This window comes from Polypterus senegalus, chromosome 5 (assembly GCF_016835505.1).
Source record: "Polypterus senegalus isolate Bchr_013 chromosome 5, ASM1683550v1, whole genome shotgun sequence".
In the NCBI taxonomy this organism is placed as follows: Eukaryota; Metazoa; Chordata; class Cladistia; order Polypteriformes; family Polypteridae; genus Polypterus; species Polypterus senegalus.
The window spans coordinates 40094134-40108016 of NC_053158.1; the positions used below are offsets into that span (position 1 = coordinate 40094134).

General features: G+C 38.4%; 1 protein-coding gene across 1 annotated transcript in view; it reads left to right on the forward strand.

Annotated features, from left to right (window-relative positions):
- LOC120529864 (lipoxygenase homology domain-containing protein 1-like) overlaps positions 1–13883 on the forward strand; it is a 419576-nt gene that overhangs the window by 388736 nt on the left and 16957 nt on the right. The window contains exons 56-57 of the mRNA XM_039754083.1: positions 9851–10145; positions 11339–11417. Of these exons, the coding sequence (XP_039610017.1) occupies positions 9851–10145; positions 11339–11417 (374 nt within the window). The remainder of the gene's footprint in view (positions 1–9850; positions 10146–11338; positions 11418–13883) is intronic.

Consider the following 13883-nt stretch of genomic DNA (forward strand, 5'->3'; position numbering starts at 1 on the left):
TGAGAGGAGTGCGTTACAGTAATCTAGTACTCTCTTTCCACCCCAGCTGGGAAGAGCTGTCTGGTGGCTGCAACTCCATTCAGGGGCAACTGGGAGACAGACAACTCGGTGAAAAGACAATTCGGCAAAAAGACAACTCAGCGACAGACAACTTGCTGAAAAGACAACTCGGAAAAAAGGCAACATCTTTCACCAGTTAGGTAATAGTTAGGTTCAAAGAGATTTTTTAATGATATTTAAATAACAACGTAGGGCGCCGGAAAATCCACAGAATCACCTGCTTTATGAGAGTCCCAATACGTTGAGAGTAAAGGTATTCCTTAGGCCGTACTCGCAGGTCACCTTTTGTATTCTAAATAACGTTATCATACGATTACAATCAATACAATTTATATAAAGGATTAGCAATTTTAGTTGCAGAAGATAATGTAAGATAGAGTTTGTTCCATCTGCAGTATAATGTTTGTTTGTCAATTATATAAATTTATTTTCAACAATTTAAATCACTTTGTCATTTAAATTGTGATTGAAATAATTGCTTTAGACAAAAATAAAGGTTTGGGGACCGTCCCCATATATTGTCGGTGAGACAATAAGCAAAAAAAAAGATGTTGATTCAAAGTCTTGAATTATAGTGAATACATAATTTAAACAAAATGGCGTTTATATGTAAAAGAAAAAACATGTGACAGGAAATGGTTGGCAGTCTGGAAGCTTTACAGAAAGTGACATCATCAGAGTTGGCCGGAAGTGACGTCATCAGGGATGGCCAGAAGTGACGTCATCGCGGTCATCTTGAAAACCCGAAAGTTGATTTATTATTTCCCGTCTTGGTTTCTGTTGGCAAAAAGAGTTCAGGTAAGCACCATGTGACAACCCCTTCTCTCGCGATGTTTCACTCACCTTTAGTCTCTCTGACTGCCTCCTAATCGCACATGTGTGACAAAATATAATTTAAAAATCTCTTTCAACCTATTACCTTACTGGTAAAGGAAATCACCAAGTTGTATTTCGCCAAGTTGTTTCTTCGCTGAATTGTCTTTCGCCGACTTGTCTTTTTGCCGAGTTGACTGTCGCCCAGTTGCCACTTAACCCTACAACCCAGTAATGGGCACGGAGTGATTTATAACACTGTAACATGCTTTTAAAAATTATTTGCAAGGACTCCACCTTTACACGAAACTCACAATTTTCATTTTCATTCTTTTGGGGGTCCAACGAGTTAATTTTGTGGGTTCACATCTTAAGCATATGTTGAGCCCAAACCATTCAAAATTTCATTGACAGCCATTGAATTTTATAGTGCTAAAAAAAAAAACATTTGTTCAAATTCCCTTGTGGGGCCTCTCTGTCCTCACTAAAAGGTTACTTCAAATAATTGTTCTGGGATGTTCAATCTCTAAGGCTACTCCTAATATTCCACTGCACCCTAATTATCTCTATACAGGATTCCCTTATAATTATTTTTATTGCAATGTGGCCTAGTGCCTAGAACACTGAACTTTCAACCACAAGGCTGCTGGTTCAATATACACCTTCAATTCACTGTGTGTACGTGGTCAAGTCACTGTAAAAGAAGTAGTCTCAACACATGATAAAGGTTTGGGGTAGCCTCCCGTATATTGTCCCTGGCTGCAAAAGGGTAAAGAAAACAAAGTTGCTTTGTTTAGGTTCAGTTCTAGTACTGAACTGATGAGATTTTGAAAGATGGTGGTTTTATAAGCCGTGAACCGGAATTGATGTTTTCTGGCCAGAACTGGAAGAGACATCAGTCTGGGCACCGGAACTGAAAGTGACATCAGTCTGGGTGCCGGAACTGGAAGTGATGTTAAATCAGGCAGGTTTTACTGTATTTGTCCTGCAGAGATAATAGAGGTAGGTTTAGTGCACCCCGCCGCCCCTTGGCATGGTGGGTAATTACCTCCACTTGGCCCATTCAGCTCCTTCCTAGTCACACTTGTGTAATATCACCTAATGTCCTTATATGTCAGTTGCTTAAATCCATGAGTAGTACTAAACTTGAAGGATGGGTGAGTGCAAGAAAAATAGTAGGGTGCCTCTGTTATGTGGGTAGTGGGAAAAGAGATCATTTGCTCTAAGCACTACAAGACATGGGAAGAACAACAGCAGAAATGGGAATTTACAATAATAGTATCCTGTCCCCTTGCATGTTATTGTTATAAGTAATGATGAGCAAACACCGTTGAATTTGCTTCACCTTGTGTTCAAAGAAAACAAGAAAATGTTCGAGAATTTCAGCAAACTCTGTGAAATACAGTCAAATCAATGTGGAAGGAGAAACGGAACTAGTTTTGGGTGGATTATAATGGTTTAGTAGTCTTTTAAGTGTCCCTGAGGTCTAGGGAATCATCTACCAGCTATGTTGGATCAATTGTATTAAGCAAAAATGTGACCTGAGCTGTGCCACTGTGCCTCCCAGAAATACAATTTTATACTCCAAGTACTTTATCACTCTGTGTCCCCCAAGCTTCTACCCCTATGACTAACTAACACCTACAGAATGATGCAAGGGATCAGCGTTATATAGTTGGGGGGGCTGTTCCCGTCACTACCCATTCTGCACTACATAGTGAGAGCATAACATGCTCAATCCAGAAGAGAAGATGCACTGTACAAAGAATCTATGCAATATTATAATATTATTGTCCGCCAATGCACTACTCAAATGAAAATACTGCGAGTGGAAAATCTGCTTGGAGTATTGATCAGGTAGTGCTTGTAGTGGACTGCTACTGCCAGAATGGAGTACCAGCACTTCTCCAATATTTTAAGTAGTGCACTGGCAGTGTTGTGTGTAATGCCAGTCTCTTCTGGTATACTGGCTTGCACCCGGCAAATCAAAGAACCCGCCTGCCTGATGATTGAATGTGAAAGTTTTGCAGTGCTTGAAACTTCAAGGCGGTGAACCCCCAGAGATTGTCAATTGGTATTGCGGCCCTTGAAACACCATATCACACAGATCATCCCCCAGCTTCTCTATTAACTGTGAAAGTATCACTGCGCTTGAAACTCCAAGAGTGGGGGCCCCCCTCCACATCAGTATACCGGTACAAAAGCTGATTGGGCAGGTACTTATAGGGTTGTGACACCACCATTAACTATTGGTGCTACAGCTCTGTGATGTCACAGTTACTTCGGGAAGCATCATGGGGCATATGGAAGAAAGTTTGTTTAAACCTTTGACAAAGCAAATTTTCAGGTCACCGGCAAATACAGCAAATTGTCTGTAAAAGTGCCTTGGTAAATTTTGACAACCGACACTGGCTATGAGGAATAACATTTTATGGAGCAGTTTGATCTCGTTGGTTTACTCAAACACTTGCTGCTTAACCTTCCCGCTCTTAAGATTACTTTCATTTGGGCTGAATTAAATAAAATAAAATAAAACATTGGACTACTGACAACAACATCCATCTAAAATTGTATATATTATAATAATTATATACTTAATATGCCATAAATAAAAGTACAGCATAATGTGAAGAAGACCAGAAAAGTAGTATTAGTGTTTTTTTCTTGGCAGATTATTGATTTATAGGTATTTCTAATAGATATTTTTACAGCTAGTTAGAATCTAGTTGCTGGATGTCTTTAAAGAAGAAATATTACATAAAATAGTACAACAACTTCAAACGTGTTGGCGTGCCTCAGTTGTGCCCACACAAGCTGATGAACACAGCAAGGCAGATCAGATCTCTTTTTCTTTTTTGAATGGTAGCCTCAAGGAAAATGTTAGTTTAAGGGTATCTTCAGATCACACCTCACGCTTTACCATTGTGTCGCACCCTCAATGCAACAGAACAATGAAATAAGCCAAGCAGGCTGTGTGGAAGAGGAAATCCCTCTGCACTACCACTTTATTTAATACATTTTTTTTCAGCAGCTGGAATTCAGTTTACCTTTTGCTAAACTTGCCCTTTGTGTCATGCTATGAGCTTGAGCTACAGTATATAATGAACAGGGCGTCTATTCAATTGTAAAAACCTAACCCTTTATATGTTTCTTTTTTTCCTTATATTCAGAAAATCCAAGCCTAAGGTTTGTGCATTGTTCATTTCACCTCAGGCTAAGTTACTGGTACAATGCATTGGGATGCCTTGAGTTGAGTGAACAATTCAGTTATTCAAATGGATAGAATGTATTTACTTCCATAAATTAACCTTTGGGATTGCCAGCTGACCCAAGAAAATATGCTTTGAAGATCTTCACTTGGCTTTTGTGTGGCATGGCTGGCAATAAAATTAAATACAGAGCTACAGTATGGAGCAATCTTGCCTTCAAGCCCTGCCCTGCATGAGATCTTATTCCATGTTTGGTTTAAGAAGAGATGTAGCATTACAGGACTATGATGGGCCATCTTTAAATTATCAATCAAAAATAAATTAAGCAATGTTATTCCAATACAATGCATGCAGCAGGAAGGTAGGCACATGTTGATATCTACTTACATTTTCTTGCCTAGTCTCCACATTTAACATCATTAAGTTAATGAGATCCTCACTTTTGCTAATGGTATCATTACATACCCTCGCTCTTTATTTTCCACATTTTATGGTTCATTGTTTGATATCATGTTTGATACCTTTGGGTCTTCTTAGTGGCCTTTTGTAGCTACAGGAGACCTAGGCATGTTTGACTACTTTGTCACTGTTTTTTTACATATGTCTGTGTATGTGCATAGAAATATACCATATGAAGAATTACATGTGCACCCAGAACCACCTGAATTTTAACCATTTGAGACCATAACCTTCTGAAACAAATCATCAGACTCATGACTGCTGTGCAATTATTTAAACTCTTTGTAAAAGAGGACAAGAGAAAGACAAAGATTTGTGGCGACACCGCAACCCGGTATATTGTAACGACAAAAATAATTGCATCTTTTCAGCAAAAGAATGTCACTAACAACATGAGACTCAGATCAGACTATCCAAGACGTTGACACTTCCAGTTAAATACAAGCCAGGCAGGAGAGGCGGGTCCAGGTGGGCAGACATCAGAAGTGATGTCAGAGGAGGTGAAGTTGTCAATCATCCGGTCTGTAGAGGGAGGAAGAGAACAGATGTTAGAATACAGAGCCACCCTGTGGACTGCTGCGGAATTACCACCAGCAGAGCCTTTAACACTAGAATTACCAGAGTCTACGAAAAAACTCGTAGATCCGGCCCACCTTAAAACCGTTCTCACTTCTCCACCAGCGTCCTTTGTCTTCTAAATGTGCCGATTAAGAAGAGCAGCAAGTAGCTGGCTATTCCATCCCCCACCGTCGCAGAACGTTCACTAAGTTTTCCCAGCTCATGCCTTGTTTGATTATCTGGGAGTGACTCAACTGCTGGGGTTTTAGAGTGGAAATAATAGATCGTTATTTGGAACACATGCATTTCTACAGTAATCTGTGTAAACACATTCTTAAAACAGAAACTTTGTCATATTTTAGTAATAAATGTTACAAAATGTAGGCATAAACTATAGAATGTATGAAGCCTGATTTCCAAAGATCAAATAAACACTTTCACAAAAGGTTGAAGAACAATACAATAGCTTCCGTGGCGTAACGCTAAGATTTGCTTCTCGGAGTACAGCATGCTTACTGTGCCTCAGAGACTCAAGTTCAATTCCCCACTAGGGAGAAAGTGTTATTTTTTTTTCTTTTTAACCATGGCTGCACCACTGCCTACCTGCAAGCGTCTGCTTTCTGCATGTTGGGCGTTTTTCTTTTTTTTTTTTCTTAAGTAAATCGTTAAGTTTAAAATGTTGATTGCGGTTGTTTCTGTTGATTAATTCATGCTTTCATTCATTATAGCTAATACTGCTATCAAGTGGTTGCTATTTTTGCCTGTTGTATACAATCTATCTAGTGTCTTTATTTCCACTCTCACTGCCCGATTGCCTGCGTGCAGCGTGTGTCGATTGATATATGATTTAATGTATTTTCTTTTTAACCTCAAACGGACATAAAATGTATAAACTGGTATGCACTGTCAGTTAATGAGATCATTATATTTTCATGTGGGATGATCCTTTTAAAATATTTTTTAACAATTGAGACTGCAATTAACATGAACAAGTGTCCTTATAACTGTTATTTTTAAGATCCATAACACACAGACAGAGCACTGTGTAATAGAGAGACAGACAGACAGATAAGTCACTAGATATATAAATAAACAGGGAAGGCAGATGTACTAAAAGAAAACAAAAGATCAACATGTGCGTTGTTCCTGCTTAAGCTGAGTAACCCGTCCCCCGATCTGACTCTAAGTAACAGCGCAAGTACAGACGCAAACCAAGTGTAATCAAGAGTCCCCGGTTCAATCAATCAATTTTATACATTCCATAGTTTATGCCTACATTTTGTAACATTTATTACAAAAATATGAAAAAGTTTCTGTTTTAAAAATGTGTTTTACTGTAGAAACGGAACCAACATGAAATGCGTGTGTTCCAAATAATGATCTATTATTTCCACTTGAAAACTCCACTTCACTCCCAGATAATCAATCAAGGCATGAGCTGGGAGAACTTAGTGAACGTTCTACGACGGTGGAGATGGAATAGCCAGCTGCTTGCTGCTCGTCTTAATCGGCACATTTACAGGACAAAAGACGCTGGGGGAGAGGTGAGAACGGTTTTAAGGTGGGCCGGATCTACGAGTTTTTTCATGGACTCTGGTAATTCTAGTGGTAAGATGTTCCCCAAGACACACGTGTGACATCTTATATCTCAAAATGCACCTAAATGGTTAAATAAGCCTTCATTTTACCTGTTGATATCTTTGATATTTTTCATCTTTTAACCAACTAATTTTAATATTAGTATAGACTGCTTGATTTTGACCTAAAATTTTAATCTTTTATTGACCTAAATCTTCAGATTTTGTTTCATTTCTTTGGAATGTGAAAAACTAACTTTATTATTAGCCTGGGGTAATTAGGATCAGAATGGACAACCAGCCTGAGAAAGAAAAACACTAAACGATTATTGATGTTATCATTGCTAATTCCATGTAACATGAGGCCTTTAAATTTGGGTTTGCATACGACATATAGAAGGCAGAACAGAAAAGGGAACCGCAAAAAGAAAATAAGAACAAGATGTCTGAATTCCCAGAGAAAGACCTCTGTGGACTGATGACAATCTGGAACAGCTTTGTGCCCACACTTGAACAGACACATTTTCATCTCCTGTATTTTCTACAATAGTATTTTCTAATAAGACATTTTTAATTAATTTCCTACTTTTGCTACCATCGGTTTAACAATATTTTTAATTAATTTAGCTTTATAGCAATATTGATTTCATATTGTTTGATTAGGTCAAGGTATGATATTAAGAACACCTGGTGTGGGTGACTACCATATTCTGCCATTTTGCCAGGGGTTAGCAGCTGAGAAGAGACGTCTTCAATAGAAAGCAGCTCGGTGAGCAGGCACCTGTTTTGGTGATCGGCACAGGGTAGCTTATATATGAAGATAACCGTTTGGCCTGCTTGTCAGAGCTAGTGAATTTCTTTGCTTGAAACAGCAGTTCACATAAAGGTAAGGCTGTACACGTGGGGCACTGCAAAGTAGAAATATAATACACTCATACTAATAGCATAGTTACCATTAACTATAGTAGCGGTGAACCAAAATAGTAAACAGTATGCGTAAAGAAATGCTTTCTGGATTCTGTCATAAATGCACTTCCCCTTAATCTCCACTAATATTCTCAAGTATAATCATTTACTCTTAAGTTGAAAGAATTCTGCTGGATCTACTTTTTCAGTGCCTTTTAAAATTTTGGAGACCTAGATAAAGTCCCCACCCAGTCTCCTCTGCTCAAGGCTAAACAAGTTTAAATCTCTGAGTCTTTCAGAGTAGGACATGTCCTTAAGTCCTGGGATGCCCTTGGTTGCTCTCCTCTGCACAGCTTCAATTACAATTTCTGCAATGTCTTTCTTGAAACGTGTTGAATAGAATTACGCGCAACACTCCAGATCCATTCTGACTATGCAGTTCAGCATTATATAGACTAAGCATAACATTCCTCAATTTATATTCAGCAGTTTTTATAATAAAACCTAACATTTCATTTGCCTTTTTAATTGCTTCTGCACCTTACTTAGATGCTGAAAATAATGTGACCCCAAATCCTTCTCAGAGGTTGCTTCCTGTAGGCCAGTGTCTTACCTCTGGTATTTAAAGTTGACATTCCTGTTGTCCATGTGTTGTAGCACTCTGCACTTTTCTCCATTAAACTGCACTGTTTACCCAGTTCTGTAGCTTATCCAACCCTTTTTAAATTGCCTGATCCTCACCCTGATGCTTGCTGCTGTGATGCATGCACAGGCAATTTACTGAAGGATATCCTAAATGATGTATTATACCATTTGGAGAGTCTTGCAAGCACAACATTCTGATCTCTCTCATGGACATCTCATGAAGAACTTTTACCTCCCCTGTGCCAACCTAGTGGAGACCTTGCCCCTGGTAACCTCTTGTAAATACAGTACGGGATGTGTGTGGCAATATTCATTACGCTAACATATGCAAGATGATATATTGTCAGGCATAGACGACTACCACAGTGCTTATGGAGACTGATTTGGTAAGGACACATGGATAAGGATTTAGCAGTTGCACATTGACACATGTGTTTGTCAGTTTTTTCCCCGGCCAGGAATTTAATGACGCAGACCATTCACCCTGTAGAGTCCGGTTAACACCCAGTTCCCCACAGTCCACAGCATAAATGGTGTCAGTAATGACTGGAAGAACTGAAGAAGTCCCTGCTGTTTTTCAGAAGCTTTAATAGGGTACCATTATGCTCATTTAAAGAGCGTATTCTCACTGAACCCATTACTATTTAAATATTATTTTTTGTCTTGTTCTTTCACAGCATATTATGAATCATAAAAGACTGATCACATCTTTATACAGTATATAATACGCTACCGTGGCTGTTTGTTTGTCTGTGCAGGATTTTAAATCACCTGTAGCTTGCAAACCATTTGAACTGTTGACCTGAAATGTAGTACACATATACTATCCACTTTCAGGGTGATGATTGACCTCCAAGGTTATTCCTCTTTTTATTTTTATTTTTTATTTTATTGTAGAATCAAATCTCACCAGCGGCCAGCAGGGCGACTGTGTGGAGCATTCGTACGGGTGCCGTTCTCATTCACTACCACCTTCGCCGTCACTTCCCCTACCTCTTGAAGCAGACTGAAGACTTAAGTGCCAGCTTAAGTGAAAAATTAAAGAAAACGTACTAAGCAATTGCAACACAAACACTGACTTAATCAGTTTTAGTGCAAAACAATGCTGACGAAGGAAGAGAAGAAGAGGGCCGCTAGGGTGGAGAAAAAAAGAGCTGCTCAGGAAGCAACAAGCGCATCAACCTCTGAGCAAATGAATGCTAAACGTACAGAGAAAGAGGATGAAAACTATGAATGGTCAAGTCAAGTGTATTCACTGCATGTTATCGAGCAGTGTGTTGTTACTGGTATACATATGATTCAGGCATTGTAAATCCATTTGTTCATTGTTATGGTGGCCTGGAGCCTATCTGGCAGCATCAGCACAAAAAACAGCCCCAAATTAGATTCCATTTTATAACAGGGACATCATTAAAAATATTAAATCTATATACATTAAACAAATATTGTAGATGCTGACAACTGCAATTTTCTCACGTGTCATACATATTGCTTTTTTAATCATTTATTTGACGGTTTTAATATTAAATGGCATACATTCAGTTTTGAGCATTGCTCAGTCTATCTGACTTATTTAACCTCCTTTCAGTACCCATTTCATTGAACCTGTTGTTTCTTTTTCAGGGAGTTTTATGTTGAAAATGAGGACTCGCCTGTACATAAAGAAGTTGTTTTGTCAACGGTAATAAACAGGCAGAAAACAGAGCAAAGTGTGACAGAAATCGAGAGCAGGTCAGAAAGGATAGTTGAAGACAATGAAGATGTGACAGAACTCTCGATCCACGTGTACACAGGAGATGTCTTGGCAGCTGGGACTGACGCCTCCGTTTTTATTACCCTTTTTGGTGATAAAGAAACCTCTGAACCAATTTTATTGAATGCTCCAGAAGAACAAAGAGATCCTTTTGAAAAAGGCCAGGTGATGTGACAATTACTCTTTCATGCTTATGTTTTTATACTATATTAAAGACAAATGCTGTCTTGAAATCATAACAGCTGTAACATAAAATAATGTAGAAAATTAGTAAGACAACAACAGCTGAGTAGCTTTGCATGCAGTAGAAGCTGATTGTCAGATTTCTTTATTACATTTTTCTGAATATTGTAGAACTAAGGCTAAACGCCAAGATTTGTCTAAACATACAGGAAAATAAAGTAGTTTGTAATGGAATAATATAAATGAAGCCCAACAGTATTTGTCCATTAGTTAATTGTTAAACTATGGCCTGTTGACTATAGAAAAGAGGAAAACAAAATCTCCAGTCAGCAGCATCCCTTGAGAAACCAGAACCTCTGGAGGGTCCATGGTCAGTTATATCAGAGAAAGCCAAAAACAAAGTCAGACATATCGCTGTTCTGAACACCTCTGCCAGCTGGCTGTTCCCCCCTGGGTCCTGTGCATTGTCCAATACATCCAATGCCGGGCTGTCTATGCTGACAGCAGAATCTGTTGATTCCAAGATTTCCAGTATCTTTAGTTGTCTTTTCCTTGGGTAGCAAAATAGTTTGGAAACAGAGCAGTGGTACCAAATGCTAGAAGTAGGATGCAGAGAAGAGAAAAAGAAAAGAAGGAGGTTAGTAGCAGTTCATAATTATTGTATTACTTATATTTTTGTACGATAGACTAACAAACAGAAATGCAATATACACAGATAATCATTAGCTCTAATCAGGACATCTAGACTAAAGTAGTGACGTTCCAGCCTGAGACCGAATGGGGGTATCACACATTAACAAGCAGATCATTCCATACATTGCTTCTATGTATGCTCCAAGCTTAGAGGTTTTTTATATTCCATTTTTTTATCTTATGGGCATACAGCAAGTTTTTCGTCTTTGCATTTATCAGTGTTTTTGGCATAACCCCCTAGCTACATTTAGTGGGTGTGGTTAGCATAAGATCCTCCTAAAGGTCCATGAGACATTTGGGCAAGTGCTTGTCATTCTTACCTGAGATGTACAGAGCAGTAAATGAGACAGGCTCATCAAGTCAGCGTTCTGGGGAAGAATATTAGCAGGTTTTTGAAATTAACATGTATAGCATTGTAAAGCTTGTTTTTGATATACATGAACTTGCTGTAATTTAAAATGTGGAATATTTTCAAATTACAGATTGACACATTTAAAATCAAAACAAAGCCATTGGGAAACTTAAACAAAATTGAAATTGGCCATGATGGAAAAAGACTTGGTGAGTACCAGAGTCCAGTCATGCAGCAGTACTGGGTGAGTGTTTATCGTGACATCAGATCACATAAAGCAAAAGGTACCAACTAACCTCTTAGGGTCTTTACGTAATGGGGAGTAGGAAGAAAAGGCAAAACCAGCTATGTAACTGTTTCCTGTAACCTCTTACCTGTCTCGGTGTCCGCATTATAGCCTGAATATTCAACTCTAGGGACCTCTAAAGGCAGGCTGCTCACTGACTGGGGCTGTCTTTTATTTCTCTCCTTTACTTCAACCCAGTTCTGCCACCAGTAGTAGGCTTCTCAAATGTGTCCTTTTGTGCCCTTAAGGAACTAAAGCTGGGCAAGGAATGGACAATCTACCTTTTTTGGGTATGCTAGTAATCATTAGACAAAGGCATTGGCTTTTAAGCTCTTATTTAAATTGATATTAAAAACCTTATCAGCACATATATGGTGATACACAGAATCATACAATCTGGGTGCTATAAATCTTGAATCAGTCTAAGCAGAAGTAGTAAAATGCTGATGACCAGTCCACTCCCTGGTGTTTTGCAGGTTGTGTGTTCTCAAGCAAAGATTCAGAGAGAAAGAGAGAGGTGACTCTTAGTTACGATTTAAAAAAAGCAGAATCAGAGAGAACTGGGGGATTCCTGCCCAAATAGGAGAAAACACTCAGAAACACACACATACTGTCATACACACACACACACCGGTACCAGAGCATGTTGACATTACTATGAGAAACTGCAAAAGATACAGAAAACGCTTCAAATAGCGTTATTAGAAAGCTCAAGGTTATTTCTTCGAGATTCCCAGTTAAGCAAGCAAAAGTAAAAAAAAAATCATCAGACAAACTCAAAGTCGTGCTTTGTGTTCTGACTTCCCCAGCATGCACTGCACTTCTTTTCAGCCTGACAAGACCTCAGGCTGGAAGCGAAAGGCCTCTTACCTGAACAGTATCTCTTGTGCAGTAAGGACGTCAAGTAAATACCATGTTGTGGAACTCTTCCCTATTTTTCTGGATATTATTACATTGAATTATTTTTAGATTTTTTTTTTTTTAATTTAAAGACTCTGCAATCTTTTGGTCATCCTACCCGTTACATTTTACTCTGAGTAGTTCTTAAAATGAACATTGTTCTTCAATTTACATTTATAATCACCATACTACCATTACCCCCAATGCTTAAATATTGGACAAATGTCCACTCCTTCCTCTCAGTCTTATTTTAGGGTAAAGGAAGACTATTTAATAAACTTTAGACCTTGATTCATAGCAAACCTGATAGTGTGAACTATATCATTAGGCTTTGGTTCTATGGACCCTTGGTAATGACTAGCCCACCACTAATTCCACCTTCTTGGTTATATATTAAATCAAATTTGGCAACTCTCAAATTTTTGCTCACCTCTCCTTTCACTTAACTCAAATTGAGAGAGGCTAATTAACTTGTAATTAACTAATCAAATATACCCTCATTATATGGCATAAGGTGAAGAAACACATATTTGCACAGATCCTAAATGACATAGACTCAGGTCTTCCACATCCATTCTCTACATAGCAGAGAAAATCCTGTCTCTTTATATCTCCCTCTTTTGAGAAACAGGTTAATTCTGTAGTCAACAGTTGCTTTTTCCAACTTCATCTATTAGGTAAGATCGAGCCTTTTTTTTATCTTTTAGGGATCTTGAGAAAGCTACTCATGCTTTTATCTTTTCTCGCCTTTATTACTGCAACTCACTGTATTCTGGGATTAGCAAATCACTGATATGCAGGTTACAGTTGGTCCAGAATGCTGCCACTCGCTTCCTGGTTGGGGCAAGAAAGTCTGATTCTGTTTCTCCAATATTAGCTTCTTTACACTGGCTGCCTGTCAGTTTTCGAATTGATTTTAAAATCTTGTTGCTAGTCTTTAAATCTTGACATGGGCTTGCTCCTGCCTATTTATCTGAATTGTGTGTTTTATACCAGCCATCTAGAGTGCTTAGATCTTCTGGTCAGTTGTCTCTTGCTGTCCCTTGTACCAAGTATAAAACTAAGGGGGGCAGAGCGTTTGCAGCTGCTGCTCCTCGCCTGTGGAACTCATTACCTCATCACATAAAGGAGGTGTCTACAATTGAACAGTTCACAACAAAATTAAAGACTCATTTCTATTCACTTGCATTCCGTGACCTTCAGTAATACTGATGGTTTCCTCATTGTGATTATGTAACATTTACTTCCATTTGTTATTTTATTTTATTTATGTTCATATATTTTATTTCTATTTATGCTATTTGTATGTTTTTCTTTTTGTTCTATTATTGTAAAGCACTTTGGCCACAGCATTCCTATGTTGTTTTAAATGTGCTAGATAAATAAATTGACATTCACATTCACATTGACATCTCTTGGAAAGTTAGGACATTCTTACTCTTGGAGACATTTTTGAAGAGGTGGGTATGTGACCGTTTCCATCTCTGAC